Raw genomic sequence first — 22,218 nt, 5'->3', positions numbered from 1 at the left:
GTGGGGTCTGTGTGGAGCATGGCGTGAGTGGCAGAGGGGAAAACGTCTGTATGTGTTCTCTTTAGTCTTTGACTAGTCCGCTCATAGAATTATGTTTTTTGCAGACTGGAGGATCTGAAGACGGTGTTGCCTCATATTTCCAGAAGAATGAGGTAGGTGTTCAGAGATTTTTCAGGCGCTTGTGTAGTGCTAGCATCTGCATGACAATAGATATGCCTGAATAGGGATGCCCTTACTGACAACAGCCTGCTTCATTTTAATTTTGGACACTTTTGAACAGGTGTGCGTATTCTTTGCAGGTCCCTGTGCCTTTCCTTATCATGCTGTTGGCCCAGTTTGCCCTTATCGTGATTGACCGGGCGCTCTACCTGCGCAAGTATATCCTGGGCAAGCTTATCTTCCAGGTGTTCATAGTGTTTGTCATACACATATGGATGTTCTTCGTACTGCCAGGGATTTCTCAGCGATCCTTTGTGGAAGAAAAGAACTTGCCTCCGAAGTTGTGGTATTTCATCAAGTGCATTTACCTGATCCTCTCAGCATATCAGATACGCTCAGGCTATCCCACTCGGATCCTGGGGAACTTCTTCTGCAAAAAGTACAACTACATAAATTACTTCCTGTTTAAAGGGTGAGTCCATTTTTATATTTTTTTAAAGTATCGCAGCGGTGGACTAGTTGTTTGGGCATCCGCCTTGTATGCGGGAGGTGCGGGGTCCGATCGCCAGTGCCGCTGGGTATCCACCGTTGATGCAATGGGTACAAGCTTCCCCCCTTGCTTGGTGCTTGGCTTATCTGGGGTGAAATACTTGGGAAATTGGTCTTTGACCCCATCTTGAATAGACGAAAACATGTTGTGCCATAGTGTTCTTTGGACACAGAGGCCCTTGCACCATACAAGTTTATGATCATCATATTTTTTAAAGTTATTTCTCAACTTGAATTGGAACATTTGCAATGACTGCTATGCAGATAGCCAAAGCTGATATAGGCCCTTTGCTCGTACATTCTTATTGCAGTAATGAAATAACAGAACAGGAAACCCAGTTGCGTGATCGGTGAAAAGAAGTGAGAAGTTTAGTTATGCAGACAAGAAAGTGGCATTGCTGAAACAACAGCTCAAACTAGGACTCAACAAAAACTTTCAGTCTTCAAAAATTAAAAGCATTTAATGTAAAATAAAAGTTTGTCATTCATAGGTGCTTCAAGTGCTATTGAATTCCACACTTATGCACCACAGTAGTAAATTAGGCACTCTGCGTAGCATTAAGAGTCATGGGAAAATAGAAATTTAAGTTGCTTGCATTTCTAGTATTCCTGTTTGGCAGTTAGGCAATACAAAGAGGTTAAATGAGCATGGGTAATTATTCCATATGATGTGCTGTCAGCAACAAATCAAACACCAGCAAGAAAACAAAAACACAAAAACATAAACATAGCTCCTGCAGAGGAAGTACAGTCTTCCACAGACTTGTCTAGAGCAGGCATTATACTGGTGTCATTTACGAGTGGCCTAGAGCTCAGAACAAGACCTTATCATGCATGCGCATTGCCATGGATCGTGCTTAACTCCTCATGTCTTTAAAAGTTATATTATATGAGCCGACCAGGCAGCAGTGACTGTCATGAATGCACAACGGAGCGTACCACTCAAGCGCTGTAGACAGGTGTGTGGACGACTGTACAAGCACGGTTAAAGGACAGTGTTTGCATCTTCAAAGTGAAATTAACCTGCAGTAGTATTGAGCTTCCCCCGACTAAGGTCTTTTCATTCTGCTGTTCGTGTTTACGTTGTCTTGTTCGTGTTTCATTTGTTGCTAATAGCACTGTTGCAATTGTAGTTTCAGACATCAGAGGAAAAGGCCCTCTCCTACCTAGTGAACAGAAGTGTACTTAACTGATGTGTGTTAGAGCACGGGTTCTCAGCCGAACCCCCATGGTTTTCTAAAGTTGCTATAAGACACCATGTGCCTTTTCCTCTGTCCACTTCTGCTTAACATGTACGCAAAAAAAGAGCATGCTAACATACAGTGCCTCAAAAAATGCCCAAATTCAATTAATAATGACTGCCTCTACAGTGGAACAATGACATCTAAGTAACTGCAATGTGATTACGTAAAAAACAAACCAAACCAGTTCGCTTTCCCCTCTGCACCTCCAGCAGAACTCCCGAGCACTAGTTGTGTTGCGCACTAGAGGCGTTGGGGTGGTGGTTTCGAACGGACGCTGCACCACCGCAACCTTGGCGAAATGGGGCCATAATGCTGTTTGGTGAAAAAAATATGGGAGTGCGGGCGTGCAATGATTTAGGTGCTTGGGGGACTCAAAAGGAACTTTTAGGAACTCAAGGGCGCCATGAAACCATTTGAAAGCACGAACTGTTGGACGAGTTGGTTTTGCATGATGGGCGTGAAGCAGCACGACGGAGCCATTTGAGAACTCCTGTATTAGAGGATGTAATCATATGCAGTGCCTTTTTCTGTAAATTATTGGTTCTATACATGTTTCATACATAGTTGCCCATGTGACTGTCAGAAGTATGTGAAATATGACAATGGTTGGTATGTAGTTGGCAATTAAGGTTGATAGTTCACTAAGGTATTTTATGGAGCCCACCTGCTCAATCAAAGCATTATCAAGATATACACTCGCAGTCAAAAGTTTATGGAAGGGAATATTAGCAAAAATATTTAATTTATTCCACGCAGTCTTCCATGCACCCTGGAGTAAATATGGTAGAAACTTTTTTTTCTTTTTAAGTGCATGGGAAAAGTGCATTATCCGGAGGAACGTATGATCGAAACAGACCCAGATTTTGAAGAAAAAACTGGAGGGAACACTTAAGCTCTGCCTTAAGGGTATAACGCGATAGCGTTGATGGGTTAATGCCCATATATGCGGAATTGGTCATTCTCTGCTTTACATTCGTAGAGCTTTCTAATCCTTGTAGTCTTCATCTGCATTTGTCCAAAATAAACTTCGCGGCGTATCCAGTCCAGCAAGGGCGAAGGGAGCCGAGACCGTTTTGTTGTCGTCGTCGTCGTCTTCGGATGCTTCGCCCCATCGCATATATTTGTCAGGGATAAGCCACTTTGGCACCTGGCTGCCGCTGCGCTTTCGCTTTCCTTTTCGCATACTCCGAGGCTCGACCCGCTCGTGTGCTAGCGCACCGCCGCAGTTTTTGGATGCTTCGCCCCATTGCACAGATGCACTGCAAGGAAGCCGCCGGGCTTCTATTGATGTCGCCTGACCTCAGGCTCGGCCCACTAACATGTTAGCGCACCCACTGTAGGTCACTCAGAGTGTCATACGATAAGAATTTGGCGAAATAATGAACATACTTACCGGAAATCATATTATCCCAGAACATATTAACCAGAAGAAAAACATTTATACTGCTTGCAATTTTGGATGTATGAACCGGAAAATGGTATCAACCAGGGACATATCAATGAGGTTCTGCTGTACACGCAGCCTTATTCGGAGTGTGCGAATTATACAATGCACCTTTAAATCCCAAGCAACATGCTTTGGACGATTTAACTTTCAACAGTCACCTTCCATAAATTTTTGATGGCAGGTGTACCTCTAGCTGAATAGGGCTGATACGCTTGTATTGAGATCTAAATTGAATGTACAGTGCCTTAGCTGTGCTTATTGTCAGTGTGTTAGCTTTAAACTAAGCTGATATATGATATATGGGAGAACTCGTTTTTCTGGATTTCAACATTTATTAGTGTATTGCCTGTGAAAGTTCTTGCAGCCTTATCAGTATTCATCAGTTTTTGAATGCATCCAACAGAAAGGAAAGTTGTTAACATAAAGGGAAAATAGTACAAGGCTTAAAACTGATCCTCTGGAAACCAGCGTACAAACCGTTTTCTGAAACAAGTGCTTCACCTTAGCATCTTTAGGCTTAGAAACAATGGAACAAAACAGATGATGATGGTATTAAGAATATCATGCTTTATAATGATGTTATCAGTCAGTCACAACTTTTTATTTGGCGCAAAAAGTGTGTACAAGGAAATGATGAAAGTGTGGTGCAACTTTACTCATGAGAATATGTTATGCGATCACACGTTGGTGCCCATAACTTAGCTGTTGTCAAAAATGGAGTAATGGTTGCTTTTTACAAGTATTTCTAACAAACTCTTCAATGGTAAGCCAAGTATAGCATTATCAGTTCCACCTTAAGCACCTATTAGGCGGGAAAAGAAAAGTGTTGTTTTTGTGTATATACTTGATTCATTTTTAATGCTCAACTAATGCTTTGCCTACTTTTCTCATTGCTGGTGTTTATTAGAAAAAAAATGAGCAAGCAGACAGGGCACACTCTTGTACTAGGTAGTTTGTGGGAAAAATGCACTGATGTGACAGTCTCATTCAGTGTGTTTGAAGGGTGCAACAAGTAGTGCTAACTTCCATTCAGTACAGAATGTTTGGAAAGCAGCAGTGCGTAGTGAAACTTAAGTATGCTTTTAAGGACCACTATATGATCACACATTGATACATGTAAATGAGCTCTTGTAAAGTGTACGCATGGGGTTATAAAAAAAAAGTGATATTTTTTATTGGCATTTTTACTTTTTTGCTGCATTTCGTTTTGAAAAAAAAAAAAATTGTGGTGAAGAGTGGTGCTGTCTTGAGATCATTGAATAAAACATTGAATCAAACATGATAGTGGGACACATCAGTACTGACATTTTGTTGCACTTGGCAATATTGTCATTTCATTACAAAATTATGCAGCTCTATGCTACACTTTAAATTGTTTCACAAAGGTAACCATTGCATTGGGTAAAAAAAAGATTTTGACAAGTCTGTAGTCACTCATATTTAGTTTCTCATTTGTTGGCACACATTTGGTATTGCTTTCAGTAGTCATTATTCATACATGTAGATTGCATGTAAAAAATTCTTGGAAAAATTTTTCGGTGTCATCAATGTAATCATTGCAGGATTAGTAGTTCTTGGATGAACAGCTTTCCATTCTGTTACAAGAAAGTCTTCAAAAATCACCTCTTAGCTCCTTTAAATTTAGAAGTATAAAAGTAAAGATTTATCCTGGATTGAGTTCATTTGAGTATTTTAGGCAGCTCTGATTTGATTTTTTTTTTAATTCTAGGAATTAATTATTTTACACTTGATGTTGCCTGCAGCTACATGTTGATCCCATTCCTGTATGAGCTGCGTTCACTCATGGACTGGATTTGGACGGACACAAGCATGAACCTAACTAACTGGCTCAAGATGGAAGACATATTTGCCAATGTTTTCCTGCTCAAGTGCCAGCGACGAGCTGAAGAAGAGTATCCTACACCCAGGGGTTCTCGACGTTCATCACTCACCAAGTATGGATTGGGTGGTGTGATGCTCTTTGCCATTATCCTGGTCATCTGGTTCCCACTCCTGCTTTTCTCACTGGGCAACACGGTTGGCCAGACTCTTCTCCCTCACGATTGTACCGTGGAGCTGAGCCTTGGTGGCTATGAGCCAATCTTCAAGATCAGTGCACAGCAGGGGAACCTGCGGCAGCTGCCTTATGACAGCTGGGTCCGGCTGCAGGTTAGTGCTGCCCTTTGTGATACGGTAATCATGCCCGCACTGCTGCCTTGGCTTTTTGATGCACATAGGCTGAATTTATACACGGTAAATGCAGTTTCTTGGAACTGGCATCTGCATGTCCATGCCTCCGAGTGATCCAGGGTCATAAACATCAATATTGTGTTGTGTTGCTAAAAATGCCAGAGCAAGAAAAGCCACAGTATATTTATTCACTGTGGTACAGCACTAATGATCAAAGTGCATCACATTTCCGAGCTTAACTAAATTTTCATTACTTGCTCACTTGTGTTGAAGCTTGTGAAGATGGCAGTTTTATGGCATCAGTCTATTGACAGTAATAAGCGTACTCAGGCATGGGTGTACGGTGTTTTATAGTGTGTTTTAAAGCTTTATTTCTTTCTTTAATGAAGCTTAACAAGTGTTCTTTAGTACTGCAAAAATTGTTCTATGACAGAATAAAGGGACACTAAAGGGGAATATGAAGCCTGGCTTGATTGAGAGATCAGTGTCCCAAGATCCCAAATCTCCTTTTTGAGACCAGAGCTTTGATAACCCAGAAAGGTGCATAAAAGTGAAATTACAATGATGTCCTAGAGAATTCTGGTAACTGTATCTGGTTAAGTGAATTCTTCGTGGGCTGTGATTGGCTCATTGCTTTCACGTGAAACACTATTTTGAGAGGGATGGGAAGCGTTGTTAAAATAGCAGTGTGGTGAGTGCTGTTACGATACGAGAACGTAAAGCTTCACCCACTTTTCGTGCCAAGCAGTCAGCCTTCATGAAGCCATCATGCTCAGCAACTTAGAAGCGCTAGCCAGGCAAAAACTGAGTCATTAGCGCTCTTCTTGAACAGTGGCAAACGTGCAGAAAAAATTTGACGCAGTAAAAAACTGGACAGAAAGTAGGCTGGTGGAGTAAATACTTCTTCCGGTACGACTCTCCTTCTCATTGATAGTACATAACGCACTCTTCAGCATGGTTTCAGTGTTCAAAAGCGTAGTCAGTAACTTTTATCTTAAATCCATACATATAACTCACATAGCAAGCAGGCCATAATGCTGTCCAAAAACAGCACAACTAGAGTTCACTGCAGTACAGCTCACACCATCCAGCGCAAAGCTTAACTGTAACAAGTTTCTGCAATCCTGGTAGATCGAAGAGAGAAAGCCTCTGACACCAGACATGGTTTCTGTTGGTTCTCAGAATTATTCATGAAACATTTTTATTGCCTATTCGTCCTGTGGGGTGTGGTGTAGAAGTGTTAACATCCAACTGATGGAGTGAATGTTTCGGTGTCCAAAAAAGTGCACGCACCTGCTAGTATTCACTATAATCATTGGCAGAGTGTGCGACAAAAAAATGGGCTGTGTTTAATATGCACCCCAATCTTACTTTCTGACTTGCCAGAGTAAGGGTTTATGGGTTTATGGGAGTTTAACGTCCCACAGCAACTAAGGCAGGACGCCGTAGTGAAGGGCTTCGGAAATCTTCCGGTGTATAAGACGCAGCTTTTTTTCAAAAATCTTGCTGGTGCGTCCTATACAAGGGTGCGTCTTATATGCGAATTTTTCGGTTTTTTTTTGCGAGTTCAGAAGTTACTCAGGTTCACGTGCAAGCTTTTTTCACCAAAATATATCACTACCAATGATGCGGTTGTAACACGGTTAATACTTCCATACCGGGACCGCGGTGTGGAACTTTTTTAGGTGAACTTTATCATGAAACGGTGGGGATGACGACTTCCGGGTTCATAAACATGCGGCCGTTTCAAAGGCCCCAAGCAAAAGAAATATGAAATGCCAAAAGGTGGCGACAATTGTGCTTCTCGCCATTGTCAAGACAAGCCAAGACAAGCCGGCGTTTTTTTTATTCACCCTTTGCAACTTTGTTTGCTCCGCGTATACGTAGTACGTACATAGTGCGAAGGGAATGTTTCAGCCGCGTTGCCTCCAGAAATGGGCGAACTTTTTGATAGCGCATCGGAAGATTAAAACTTCGAAGGTTTTAAGTAAAAATGTAATGTTGTTATAGGCATAAGGAGAGTTCCTTCGTTTTTTTTTTTTTTCTTTTTTTGCAAGAACGTGGGCGGGCATGGCGGGAATGTTGCCTTTTTCGATTACTTCGCGTTGTTTAATAACCTCTCACAGGTACGGTGCATTTTGGCGATGGTCGCACAAGCATGTTTAATTAACCCTTACTAGCCTAACAGGGTAAATTGGGGTGCGTCTTATATACGAACTTTTCCAATTACAGCCTGCATATATGGCGGGGTGCGTCTTATACACCGGAAAATACGGTACTTCTACAGGGTGTCCCAGCTTACTTTAACCAGGGTTTAAAAATATGCCAGCTGGCGTGACCAAATGCATATTGTGGGCTATTGTATGGAGCAAGTCACACTATTTTTTGTATTGTGCTTAATTGCATAATTAGTCGAGATTAATTAACCAACTTTGCAAGCAACGAAGATAGGCAAAAAGTACCAATGAGAAAGTTGTAGAGTGGTCCACAAAATGCCCATTTGAACAGTTTCTAACTCTCCATGTGTTGCGTATTCTTTTTTTCGCTCACTGCAAATGCCCGCGAAATACAAAAAATACCATGTGACATGCCCGCTTGTGTGCCGCGATTGCAGCGCTCTCAAGCGTTCTGCGTAGAAACAAACAGGTCATATAGCCAGGTGTGCTGCTGCTTAAAAGGCCACAGGGTAGCGACGCAGCAGCTGGCTGTGAAATTTTTGCCAGCGTGTGCAAGATGCCGGGCTAGTTGGTAATGCATGATGAATTTAAACAGCGCAAGGAACGGGACGAAACACGAAGGAAGAAGCGCCCGTTTCTGCGTCTTCTTCCTTCGTGTTTCGTCCCGTTCCTTGCGCTGTTTTAATTCACCAGCGGTATACTTCTCTCGCAGCGGTTCAAGATAGCAGTAAGCAGACGCAGCCGTCACCTTTTAAGCAGCAGCACACTGGGCTAAATGAGGTGCTTGTTTGTAGGCAGAACGCTTAAGAGCACTGCAATCGTGGCGTGCAAGCTGACATGTCACGTGGCATTTTTTTCTGTATTTCGCGGGCATCTGGAGTGAGCGAAAAAAGCGAATACGTAATAGATGGAAAGTTATAAACTGTTCAGTCGGACGTTTTGCGGATCGCTCTACCACTTTCTCATGGGAATTTTAGAGCAGAAGCTCTACTCTTCCCATGCAAAGCCTCGAGGTCATGTCGCTCCGAAGGATGATCTTCAAGCAGCAGAGCCGGGGTGTGGCTGTGACATCATACCATGTGACTTGCCGCGCCTCGGCGCAGCTTGGGTGTGCGAAGCCGGCGGCGTTCGCTCACCTTCGCAACTGCGTTGAACGACGTGATTCAGCACTCATCTCAGAGTTGCGCTGAACCTTGTGACTCGCTGCTCATCTGATAGGATAATAAAAGCACGAAGCGTTGCTTGACGTTCGCTGATAACCATGGAGGAGTTGCGCGCTGGAACCAGTGCTTTGGCTGTGTATCGTAGACGGCTGAATGAATCTGATGATTCTTATGATCAAGAACGTCGACAGGGCGCGTTGGCGAAGGATAGAGCGAGGAAACGTGCCAAGATTGAAGCAGAAACCGAAGAAGAATGAGAGGCTCATCTTCCGCTCTGTAAACTAGGTTCAGCCGGGTTGAACCCCAGCCAGTTTTTTCACCTATCTGCGTTGCTTGCGAAGTTAAAGTCAATTAATCTAGACTAATTATGCAGTTAGGCAGAATACAAAAGGACATGCATTTGGTGGCGTAATCTTAAAGTGTCTCAGCAAATTTTTATACTCTGGCTAAAGTTAGTTGGGACACCCTGTGCCTCAAAATAAAAGGGCACTGCCTCTTGAATTATGATACAGCATTTTCTTCAAGATTGTGCCCTTTTCAGCTCTGTGTTCACGCAGTTATTCTTTTGTTCCCATTTTTTGTCTCCACTTAGCCGTATTGGTCTCGTGGACTGTCCTTTTATGTTTGTAACAACTTCTTTTTCCCCGTTGTTGCCTGCATAGCCTCTCGTAAGCTTTCTAGTCCTTTTCCACCATCATGTGTTCACATTTTGATGCGATAGTCTTCAGGCCGCATTACACGGCATTTTCGGTGTTGTGAGCGAAAAATCACAAGCATGACTCTGGCAGGTGGCGCCCAGAGAGCAACCTAGGAGGCAGGTTGGCCACCTAGGTCACATGACCTTGTGGCGTCACCACAACCTGCCCACTGGATAGCGAGTAAACTGCCCACCATGGCAGGTGGCAGTTAAATTAATGATTGGTCACTTGGGAAAAGCAGCCTGGGCCACATGAGGCCCACCGCTTCGAGCACCCACCATCACAGGAGAGTGGCGCATCGCTTAACAGCTGCACCACTGCACAAGGAGGGGTATGAGGACTCCCAGCGATCAATGAATGTAAGGTCGAGAATGGCCAATTCGGCATATATGGGCATTAACCTATTACACTGTTGCGTCATATCCTTAAGACGGAGCTCAAGTGTCCATTGCAATTTTTTTACTGTACAAATGTCTGAAGACTTCGGTGCCCACCTGTTCTCATCCATTTTTCAACCGCCACAGTGGCTCAGTGGTTGTGATGCTCGACTGCTGATCCAAAAGACGTGGGTTCGATCCCGGCTGTGACGGTCACATTTCGACAGAGGCCAAATTCTAGAGGCTGTGAGATGTCAGTGAGATGTCAGACTGACTTTGAGATGCCAGTGCACGTTAAAGAACCTCAGGTGGTCGAAATTATCCGTAGCCCTCCACTAGCGGCATCCCTCATAGCCTGAGTCGCTTTGGGACATTAAACCCTTTAAAACCAGTCATCCATTTTTCGTAGTCTCTGAAACAATATTTTGCTCTGTGCTGCCCATGCCTCCAAGGATGAACAATCCATATCCCTCTGCACAGCTTCACTTGTTGTCTTTCCATGGGCCCCTAGAGGTAATCTCCTCACTGTTCTTTGGGTTAATCTCCAGTATTTGTATTGCATCTAGTTGTAAGCACAGTACCACATTTGCAAAAGTCAGCCCCAGGACCATCACATCCTTCCACAGCCCACGTATTACTTCTTATCTATTGTATCCCCGTAGTACTTTGTGCTTTATTATGGCCGCTTTCCTCTTTCTTTTTGTTTTGCAATGTTCTCCTTGGTAGGTCGGTGGTTATGGCGCTTGGCTGCTGACCCGAAAGATGCAGTTCGATCCCGGCCGTGGCGATCAAATTTCGATGGAGGCGAAATTCTAGAGGCCTGCATACTGTGCGCAATGTCAGTGCACGTTAAAGGACTCCAGATGGTCGCAATTTCCGGAGCCCTTCATTATAATGTCCCTCATAGCCCAAATTTATTTGGGGTGTTAAACCCCCATAAACCGTAAACCAATGTTCTCCATGGGTCTTTATATATTCCCCATCTTCAGTCCACAATCCCAGATGTTTCTACTGCTTTGCACTTGGTATTTCATGTCCTTCTGTTCATACTGTTCCAGTCCTGCTATTGTTAATTGCCATAACGCCGGATTTTTCAACACTTAATTTTAATCCAATGTTTGCTGCTTCCTCCCCACTAGTATCTGAGAGGATTTGTAGCTCCCTTTGGTTATCTGCACGAAGTACCACATCATCCGCACGCACTACACCTGGAAGACATAGGGCTGTTGTTAGTCCTTATCAACTGTATGCTAAATTAAACCCAGCTCTATTCTCCTCTAGCGTGCATTTTATCCTTGCCTTGTAAATCATGAACAACAGAGGCGACAAGGGGTACCCCTGTAATAAACCTCTGTCCATGTTCTCCGCACTGTATAGCCCTTGCCAGATGATCGGGATGATTACATCGGGATCTAGTCCTGCTTCTGTTAGAAAGTCCCATAGTAACTCCAAGCTTATACTGCCATATGCACCTCTTATGTCTAGAAAAGTTTCCATGGGAGCCTGTTTTGCATCATAGCAACATTTCAATATACTGCTTTAATACAAATAGATTGCCCTCTTATTGTCTCGCCTACCTAAAATCATTTTGCAGTTCTCCCAGAATTTCATTTTTCTCTATCCATATTTGTAGTTTGTTTTAATAGCTTGTAACATGTAACCAACGTTATTGCTACTTGTTTGTATATGTCAGTCCTGGGTTTCTCTCCTTTATCTTTGTGTATTAAACTTAATCTGCTGACCAGCCAATTTTCTGGCACCTGCTTACTCTGAAAGACTTGTTCTATAGCTTTGAACAATGCCTCCTTACATAGTGGCCCCAGCTCTGTAACGAACCTTATCAAAATTGCATCAGGAGCAGTTGCTATACTATTAGGAATCCTTTCCAGTGCTCTCTTTCAATCCAGGTTCCCCAAGCTTAACTTTTTGTCTGCCTTCTTCAGCATTGCAGCATCTGTTTGCCTAAAAACAGTCCCTCCAGTTGCCTCAGATTTCTTGCAAATTACCGGGCCAATGTAATCCAAAGCCATGCTCCCTTTTAGATTGTTGCTTTCCTCATCCTATATAAAATTCATCTGATTTCAAAATTTCCTCATACTGATCCAACTTTTTTTCTCTAACCTCCATCATCTACGAGCGTTATTGTGCATGTCCCTTTTTCTGTTCACCTCTTTTTGTGCCAATCCAGCCCTTTTGTCTGCTTTGTGCTCCCTCAGTGCTTGTCTCTTGAGTTAAGATGCCTCTTTAATTTCCACATTCCACCAACCTATTTGCTTCTTTCCACCTGACTGGTAGTTATTTTTTTCCACCTTTATCATTTCTTTCATAGTTAAACCAGTTAGTGCCTCATATGTCCAGTCTTTCTCCATTCGTTCCATGATGTCTACCTCTTGTTTGCTGGTCAAAAAGTTTTTTTTCCTCATCCTGGCCATTCTGTCTATGTTGCCGCAGTAGAGGGTAATCCGTTTATGGTCACTGTGTAAGCTGTACAAACTCTCTTCATTTGCGCCGCCGCGGTGGCTCAGTGGTTATGGTGCTCGGCTGCTGACCCGAAAGACGCGGGTTCGATCCCGGCCGCGGCGGCTGAATTTCTTTGGAGGAGAAATTCGAGGCCCGTGTACTGTGCGATGTCAGTGCATGTTAAAGAACCCCAGGTGGTCGAAATTTCCGGAGCCCTCCACTACGGCGTCTCTCATAGCCTTAGTCGCTTTGGGACGTTAAACCCCATAAACCAAACCAAACCATCATTTGTTTTCATTTTCTTTAACTTTTCATAACTATCTTCAGCGACAGTGCTGTAGGCAGTGCTTGACTGTGGTTCTCCGATTCCCACGATATTTGCCCCTCACATTTGCCTTCTCTATTAACTATGATGAGGTCATGTTTTTCTCAAAGGTCTAATAACAGTGTGCCATTGTAGTCTATGTGCCCATTGATTGGCAAGACAGTGTGATGGTGACTATAGATAAATATTGCAACTAAGGCCTCTGTGATAGGTAGAAAAAGCAGTGTTGTTTTCATTTATTTTCTTTGATTACTTGAGAGATTCACCATTTTTTGCAATTGATGACACGCAAAAAATTGCTGGGGGGGCTTTATTTGTGATTTTCTGAGCAGTGCATTCGCAGTTCCACACACAATAGGTGGCAGTGCTTCCAGAGATCAATCTATCAGCTTAACATAGTTTGGGCTTCCATTTTCTTTGAAGGTGCACTAAAGAGGAATCTGAGCTCGTCTTGTTATCGGGGAAACTAGATCTACACGCTCCGAGCATTCCTATAAACTTCAAATTATTGTTCTGTGCGGTCAGTTTTCCTATTAAATCGGATTAAACGTCCTGGCTCCCGCATTTTTTTTTTTAACTCACCTCTGAAAAGAGGAGTCAGTCAACGCGTGGAGTGCCTTTCAGCCAGTCGCGTGGCGGCTTGCCGCTCTGCCATCGGCAAAGTGATATGTAGCGATCGGCAAAAGCAAATAGCCCACGCGTATTTTTTATTTCCGTGGGCCTAATTTGTGGCTATGGTGTCTGCGGCTGAAACTACTTATTCACAGGAACCTAAAAAACTAAATAAAAGTGAAAGCAAAAGCGAAACCACCACGCGACTGGCTGAAAGGCACTCCTCTCGTTGGTTAACTCCTTGTACTCTCGGAAATCAGTCTAAAAAATATGACGGGAGCCGAGACATTTAATCCGATTTAATAGAGAACTCAGCCACACAGGGAAAAAAAAATCGGAAGTTTCTAAGAATGCTTGGAGCATGTATATTGAGTTTCCGCTGTACAAAGGCAAACTCAGAATCCTCTTTAGTGCACCTTTAAGGCTTCTGCTCCGAAATTACTGCCTTATATAGGTTCACTTTACGGCTAATATTCTGATGGTTGTATGCTTTAATCCAGGCGGAGTACAAGTCCAACGCAGCAGCCCAGGCCTTCTTGGCTAATTATGATGCAGCTGATGTCGCTGTGGTAACCTTGAATGGCAACTCAACTGCAATCTGGACAGTGAGCCCTCCGAGTCAGGAAGCCCTCATAGCCGAGTTGCGCCGCTCAGCTGTGCCTCTGCGTCTCAGTTGGGCCTTCTCTCGCACAGTGGATAACACCAATGCCGAGAAGGTAGTGAGCAATGAGCGCACTGTGCAACTTTCAGATGGACATGTGCGGGAAAACCTGGCAGACATGCTTCGTGGAAAGCCCCACAATGTCACAGTGCCACCAATCCTGCCACGCTTCCTGCTGGTGCCACGCAAGGGCAAGTCAGACGTGATTCGGGCCCTGGACACGCCTGGCATGGGACCATACCGCAACTTGACTCTGCGACTGCGCACGGGAGCTTTCAACAACCTGAGTGCTCGCAGCGAGTGGTGGGAAGTGCAGGAGTTCTGCACGGAGTCCTATCCATACCCTTTCCTACGTGAGGAAAGCTCATGCACTGACCTAAGTCTGGTTGTCTTCAATGACAAGGTCTTCCCACAAGCCCTCTCTCAACTAACTGGATATGGGTACAGTTTCTTTTGTTCTCTTTGTTTTTGTGCTGAAAAAATGTAACTAGTAGCAAGCAACTTACTTGGAAACATATTGACTTGGCTGCTATTTGATTATATCAAAAAATTTGCAAAAGCACTAATGTACCATCACCTGTGCTGGTGTTGGTATTACTAGTAATGTGCCCATGCAGTTACACGGACTGCAGTAGCAGTTTGCAGTCGTATAAAAAAACATCTCCTGCACTTGCAAAAGCAGGAAAAGGAAAGATTGAGAGAAAGATAAATTGTGCATTTAATCAATACTCAGTGTATGCCTTAAGATGATTTACTTTTGAGGCCTAAGGCCTACTGTAGAGCATATCAGTCCACAATTTAGAGCTATTTCTCTGGTGCTCTAAAAGTGTGAGGACACAAATTTTTGTGCCTGTAGGAGCTGTAACATTTAACATTTCATGCTTGCGAGCACTGTGCTCCCACCAGAGAAAAATAAATGGGAAATTTTATTTAATTTATTTATACTGTACATTGCAGCATCAATGCATTAGAACAGGCTGCCACGGTAGCTCAGTGGTAATAGTGCTTGGCTGCTGACCCGAAAGACACGGGTTTCCGGCCGCGGCGGTCTCATTTCAATGGAAGCAAAATGCTAGAGGCCCATGTGCTGTGCGATGTCAGTGCACAGTAAAGAACCCCACGTGGTCTAAATTATTCAGAGTCCTCCACTACAGTGTCCCTTATAGCCTGAGTCACTTTGGGGCAGTAAACCCATAAACCAGCCAGCTACCATTAACCATTACAGCAGGGAAGCGGGCTTCACAGTGCAATAGAGCAATAGATAACACGAGATTAAACATTTAGTTCAGTCAGTCCTTGTACAAAAAAAAAAAAAAATGACCAGACTATATTTTCAAGGGGGCGAGTGTGCAGAATGCAGCCAGCTCAACCTCCCTTACTTAACGAAGTACATTAAAAGGACATCATTCCGAGATGCAAAATAGTTGTGGAGTGTCTCTGTGACCATGTGCAGAGTTCAGACAACACTTCCATGCTACCATCATTGGTTCGGTAGCCCGTGGGCCTGCACTCAATCACTAATGTGCAAGTAACATAAAACAATTCTTTGCTGCTGGATGTCACGCTCAAATTACTGTGATTCTGTTGTGATAAATGCTGTTTTATTATATTGTTTATTAAATTGTTTTATTAAATTATACTACCACATCTGATGCCCACCTCTAAGGCATCTTAGGGTCTGTGCCATACACACCTAAAAAAGACAACTTGAAAATTTAAGAATCAACATATTACCCTCTTGCGTTCAGCGTTGACAGTGCATAGTCAAAGGGAGAAGAAGGTTGGGTAGATAGCACTTTTTAGTCATTTCATGTCTGTAGTGGCAGGTGCAACAGGGCATGAAGCATGTGCGTAAGCAGTAGTAGCAACTTTTTTTTTTGTGTGTGCGCAACAATTGCTAAGTATTGCTTGCTCGTTAGATGACAATCGTGAGTCTGCCTATATAAGCCTTACTAGTTCAGTGCAGCATGCGCACAACGTATATGCCAAACGCGTTAAGTATATATGGCTGCGTGAATGTGGGGCAGCCAAGTGCGTAATTTAATGGGTTGTTGTACAGCATGAATACACTGTGTCATCAGTGGATTTCTCAGCAGTCCATTAAGATGTGCCAGAATATAAGAAAGCATGTCATGTGGCTCTTTTGCTCATACAATAGCTTTGCCACAAAATTCTCTTGAGGTCGCGTAATCAGCTCTTTCTTCTGTGATGATTCTTCTTGAAGCCTCATTCTTAGTGGTGTGCCACAGCCGCCTTTCTGTAGACAATGCATATGCATTACAGAAAGCAGATGCAAAATGGAAGAGTAATTTCATCAGTAAAGCTTTATTTCTAAATGCTGCAAGGACCTCAAGAGAACAGGTTTTCTAGGTTCTAGTTTGTTCCTTCTAAAAAATCATCATTAAAGACATTGTACAGTTTATTGCAAATGTACAGTCAGGCCTAAATAACCTGCGGCACACTGGTGCTAGCCATGCTGCAATTTGAGCTTGTGTCAAATTATGCACCATGGAGCCAAGCACCAGACATCCGAGGGCACTGCAGGGAACAGTTGTCTTTCAGTCATAGCTAAATGCAATAATTCTGAGCACTGCAGAGCTTGCAGTACTTGGCGAGTTCCTTCTGTATATTCTCTGTCGTAGGTATGCCCTTTGTCGAAAATTTAGAGCCCAGGGGCTTTGCTTCTGAGCTGCACCATGCGGCTCGCAATGCATCCTTAGCGTTCCAAATCTCCTGAAGGTAAGAAGAGTTTTGTTCCTGCCCCCTCCTATGGGTAGGACTTCGAAGAATGCTACAGAAGCCCCACTACCTGGCTTAGAAGCAAACCTCCTCGGCTCTACAAAGGCTGTACACTGAGCACAGCTGTACATTTTTGTAGCCATTTTTGTGAGCATTGCTGTTCCTCAAAATATATATGTGTTTTTTTTTTGTTTTTTTTTCAGAATTGCAGGGCTGTACACTACCTTCGTGCTCGTCGTGTCTCGTCTGATTCGAGGCTTCATGGCTGGCAGTGCATTCAGCATCATGTTTGACGACATGCCCAATGTGGATCGTGTGCTTCAGCTTTGCCTTGACATCTACCTTGTGCGGGAAAGCCGCGAATTAAGCCTTGAAGAAGACCTCTTCGCCAAACTGATATTCCTGTATCGTTCTCCAGAGACGTTAATCAAATGGACACGTCCTGCGGATCAGCAACCACTGGCCTAATTATGTGCATTTCAGCGGATGTTGTGGTTTATTAATTATATTGTGGCATTGTAAGACTGCTGCCATATTATGGCATTCATGACTGTGGCAATCAACTTAACACACCAAAGGTGCTTGCCACGCCCACCCACCCATCTACTTTTTAAAGATGTGCCTGCCTACAGCATAGGCTTTGCAATACTTACCCAGTCTTTCTCATTGGATTCCGACTATGCAAAATATAGTGTACTATTATGGCATGCAACGTTGTTTTGTATGAGATGAAAGTCTTGTCATTTATAGGTGGGTGCCCTAATTATGGGCATGTGTCCCGAGTCTTTCAGATTGTGGTGGTGTGCTGTTTTGTACCAACTGTAATATATTTTTGTACTGTGATGCATAGAACATGATGTACATTGTACTCTAATAACTAGTCTTGTTCATGTATGCCTGATATTGTGTTTGAGCTATTTGTTTTCTTGAAATAGTTAACGTAACAAGTTTCCGTAGTTCAGACTTGTTCCTACTGATAATGAGCTCGGATGTGAAATTTCGAGCATTTTATATATATATATATTGGGTGGGTTACATCAATTGAATACTGAGATGTTTTTGAGGTTGACTTTGTTCATATGTGATAAAGTGAAATTAAATGTTATTCATAATTTTAAAGAGCCTCCAATTAAAGGGCAGTTCTTTTTTTTTAACTTTGGTACTCCCATTGCTCGTGTCAAATTGTATTTACAAAGTGAAGTCTGTTAAACTGTAACTCCCTCTATTTCAAAAATAAAAGGGCACATTACCTATTGTTTTAAAGAAGTGAAAAATCGGACCTCAGTTTTTGAGAAAACTGGTCTCAACTCATTTACATGATTTGGCATCAACGGGTGCTTGTCTTCATTACCCAGGACAAACAGAACATATGAATTGCCTGGTCAAGGCTGCGCAGCAAATATGGTTGGCCTCCTCAGTCCTATAGTGGTCTGCATCATGGCACACTGTGGCACAACTAAACGCAAAAGACCAGGCATTTTTTCTTCTTGCATCTTTTTTTTTCTTGTTTGGTTTGTTGATCAGCATGGGTCATATTTTTCAGAATTTGGGCATATGCCCCCAAGAAAAAGTGTAAAGGTACTAGAAGATTACTGCAACCTGTGCAAATAGTGTAGTGCTAAGTTTCTTTACACACGGTAACATGCAAAAAGGCTAGTGCACATCTCTTGCCTGAATTGCAGATGTAGACCAATATCTTGTTACCGCTGATTATGCTGCTAAAGGGTGCCCGTGATTCAGGAAATCTTAGTTGGCTATGTATCTCTAGTTAATTACTTCAGCATCCATCGTGGGTTAAAATTCTCTTTCTCTCATGCAGACTGTATGATATCCAAGTGCTCTTCAAAGAGCCAGAACAGAAGGTTGGAATAATGTCAGCAGTGTCTTTTTGATTACATTATATACTCCATTTTCATTGAGGGATGCTGAGGACAAATTGAAGTTGGCTTCTCTTGGTAAATTACCACATTTTAATGGCAAAGAGGCTACTTTCTCTGAAACTAGAGTTTTTAAAAGCTAAAGATTACAGGCATCATCTCCACTGGTCATTTTTGCATGCAAACTGCAATGACATCTGGACAGTTTTTTGCGAATGGATCGCTAGGCTACGTTAATTTCTGAACAGTGACTGTATCCATTGGTGGGGAAAAAATATTTATTCTTAAATATAATTTACCCTGTAATAAATGCATCTTTTGGTACCAAACAAACATCAGCATAGTATGAAGGATCCATGTAACTTTTAATAGGAACAAAAATTGGGTAGAGCTGTTCCTGGTCTCCCTTTAAATGTAACTTTTCTTTTTTTTTTAAAGGGCAACTCCTGAGGTTTTTTGAACATTTTCAACAGTTCTCTCTCTCCACAACAACAAACCGTTTTTAAAAATACCAAGTGGAGCCATTTTAAGACCGAAAACAAGAAACGAAAACTGAACTCTGTCCGTGGTCAAAGACAATGCTTCACATGATAGCGCAATTTTATTTAATTATTTGTTACAAACATAACTAGAAAATTAAACATGTGGGTTTAATGGCTGAAGTAGTGACTGAAAACGATGAGTCCTTTTCTTAAGATTCCTGAGATGGCCTAATACAAACCAAAAAATTGTTATTGAAGCAGGGAGTGGGTGTTAACGTGCAGGGAATGTTTGAAACGTCAAAAATGCAGTATTGCCCGTAGAACTCATCTGAACTGAGGCTATGGAGATGGCAGACTTTAAAATCTATCTGCACCGGACATGTAATCCGGAGTGAGAGAAAAACCTACAGTTGAAGTTTCACTAGAATATGGTGGTCTCAAAAAACACCCAGAGCTGCCCTTTAGGCAACATCGTTCATGTCGAAATTTGTCTGCAGTATTTTGAACATGGTTTTTATATTTGTGGACAACTTTCTGTGGCTCTGCACTACAAGTTTGAAAGCAAAGGTGGTGGCTTTCATAGTGGGCTGTTCTCACTCATTCAACCATGGCCCCACCGCGGTGGCTCAGTGGTTATGGTGCTCGGCTGCTGACCCGAAAGACGCGGGTTCGATCCCGGCCGCGGCGGCTGAATTTCTTTGGAGGAGAAATTCTAGAGGCCCGTGTACTGTGCGATGTCAGTGCACGTTAAAGAACCCCAGGTGGTCGAAATTTCCGGAGCCCTTCACTACGGCGTCTCTCATAGCCTTAGTCGCTTTGGGACGTTAAACCCCACAAACCAAACCATTCAACCATGCTTAAAGCTTCTGCTTCATAGCTGCAAAACGTTGTCACCAAGTATAGGTGTTATTTCATGGACCTCTTGCAGTAAGTACTTTTCACATTTTTCTTCTAGCCTTCCTTCATGAATCAATAAAAAAAATGTCTTACCAGTGCGTAAACCTGACTTGCATTTCTACTTGTGTGCATATAGATGCTGCTGTTTTACTGGGAAGTAAGCACTGATGGTTATTTGCCTGTAAAAATGTTTTCTCAATATATCCTTGTGCATGGGATAGTTATACATGCTAGTAATAGGATTGTTTCAGTGCCATAGTAGAAATTTAATAACACGAAATTTGCAGTCTTGCATTGCAAAATTTTTGTTATTGCATCACATCATGACCTTTATGACTCTTGCAGCATTCAAGTCAACGTCAGAATAAAGTGACAAGCCACTGTGACTGAAGTATATTCCTGCATGTATGACATAGCAAGAATAACTCGTATAGTTCATTCATGATGGAACTTCATTTTATGTATCAGGCCTCTGGAGTGAAAACTCTCTATATTGAAGGTTATTCCTCACTCAGCAAGCCACGCACTGTATCAAATTGCATTTATATTTCCATTGTCTACACTTTTCTTATATATATAACCATGTCAGCTGCTGCTTGCTGTTTCTGTTGTTCTGAACCATTCTACAATAACTTGTGGGAATGTCAAACTGAGTCTAGCTCCTAGTGCCCAGAGAAAGACAGTATCCACCTTCAGTGGGACGCAATTGTGTGCAGAAATTAACCCAAGCTTGGAACTCACGTAACTGCTGTGGTGGCTCAGTGGTTATGGCATTATGCTACTGAGCTCAAGGTTACAGGTTTCATTCCCGGCTGTAGTGACTGCACTATTCATGGCAGCACAATGCAAAACTGCCTGTGTACCAAGTTACTGCTGCATGTTTGAACTACGGGTGGGCAGAATAAAAGCATTCCACTAAAGTGCGCCTCACAGTCCACAGTGTTTCTTCAGCACATCGAAATTCAGTAATTCACTATAATTCAATCACAAGGTCATGCTCTATGTGGCAAGCATGCCACGTCTAAGGAATTTAAGTGTGCTGGATGTGGTCTTTGAAGATGAATATGCCAATGGCATTTTACGGAAAAAGCAAAGCTGCTTCCTAGAAATGTGGACTCGAGGCTGCCCATTAGTAAAATTTCCTTTCTCTCTGTATCGTCTTCATTACTGAAGGATAGTTCATTTCAGGTTCTGTTGCCAAACTTTGTGGATAATGAATTTTGAAGGTGGCTAAGCAAAGGCCTCATGAACAAGCAGGATAATCAGATAACTTTGAATTAAAACTCTAAAACAACTGAAAGTGAATTTGGATCATTTTTTGACAGCTTCAAGGGGGAGCTTTTGTTTTCAAGGCTAATGCTGAGTGCTTGCAAACGAAGTGCGACAAGCTTAAGTTGTCGGCATAGATAATTGCTTTCATCAGATGCAAGACTGGGTATGATGGAGGAGCAGCTTCTGTGTTGCTGATAATGGTGGCAACATATGCGCTGAATGAGTGCTGGAGTATTTAGTCTGGCATCTTCGCATATGATGCGGACTTTCCAATAATTATCACTGATTCAGGCAAGTACCCCTCCCATTCATAGTACAAACAACTCGACAAGAACTACATTCAAATGGTTTGTACCTAAGATCCGAACAAATTATGGTTATCAGATGTTGAGCAATGCTCTCCCCCATCAACTAAACAGGGAGTCCAAATTGATGTATGGCTAATGCCAAATCTGTTATGTTTTTGTTGTTTTTCTCTGAAAGTTATGTTGTGTACCACTGCAATGCCTCTGTGGGGTGTGTCGGCTTCATCAAGGCTTCTCACTGGCTTTTTGCCGGCACACCTAACATCGTCATGATGTTAAATAAACATGATTCTGATTCTAAACTTACCACCAGATGCCACCGCTGTGTGAAAACCGAACCCAAACAAGCAAGCAGTTAAGCCATGAGAATTTTTCAGTTTTCTCTGAGTAATATGGAACACTCAGCACTGTGCTTTGTTGTGGAAGAAGTGGGTTTAAATGCCTTAAGTGGATCGTATACAGCATCACGGGAGCCATAAGCGAAAACTGAACTACCCAAGATGCGTACCATACCAGCAAAGCGACACATATGTCCCTACTTGGCGCATCACGTGGGCGCTGCCTTACTGCACCTGTTTAGAGCC

The 22,218-nt window shown here is 42.8% G+C and overlaps 1 protein-coding gene across 2 annotated transcripts in view; it reads left to right on the top strand.

Moving 5' to 3' along the window:
* The window catches only part of Piezo (piezo type mechanosensitive ion channel component), a 154,865-nt gene extending 134,422 nt beyond the window's left edge, over nt 1–20,443 (top strand). For both annotated transcript variants that reach the window (XM_089581740.1, XM_089581739.1), the window contains 5 exons: nt 105–152; nt 300–631; nt 5,163–5,568; nt 13,902–14,503; nt 17,005–20,443. In XM_089581740.1, the coding sequence (XP_089437866.1) occupies nt 105–152; nt 300–631; nt 5,163–5,568; nt 13,902–14,503; nt 17,005–17,269 (1,653 nt within the window). In that variant the 3' untranslated portion in view covers nt 17,270–20,443. The remainder of the gene's footprint in view (nt 1–104; nt 153–299; nt 632–5,162; nt 5,569–13,901; nt 14,504–17,004) is intronic.
* Nucleotides 20,444–22,218: the final 1,775 nt, after the last annotated feature.

This window comes from Amblyomma mixtum, chromosome 3 (genome assembly GCF_055824585.1).
Source record: "Amblyomma mixtum isolate Tamu chromosome 3, ASM5582458v1, whole genome shotgun sequence".
NCBI classification, from domain to species: domain Eukaryota; kingdom Metazoa; phylum Arthropoda; class Arachnida; order Ixodida; family Ixodidae; genus Amblyomma; species Amblyomma mixtum.
This window is presented reverse-complemented; position numbering and strand designations above follow the sequence as displayed.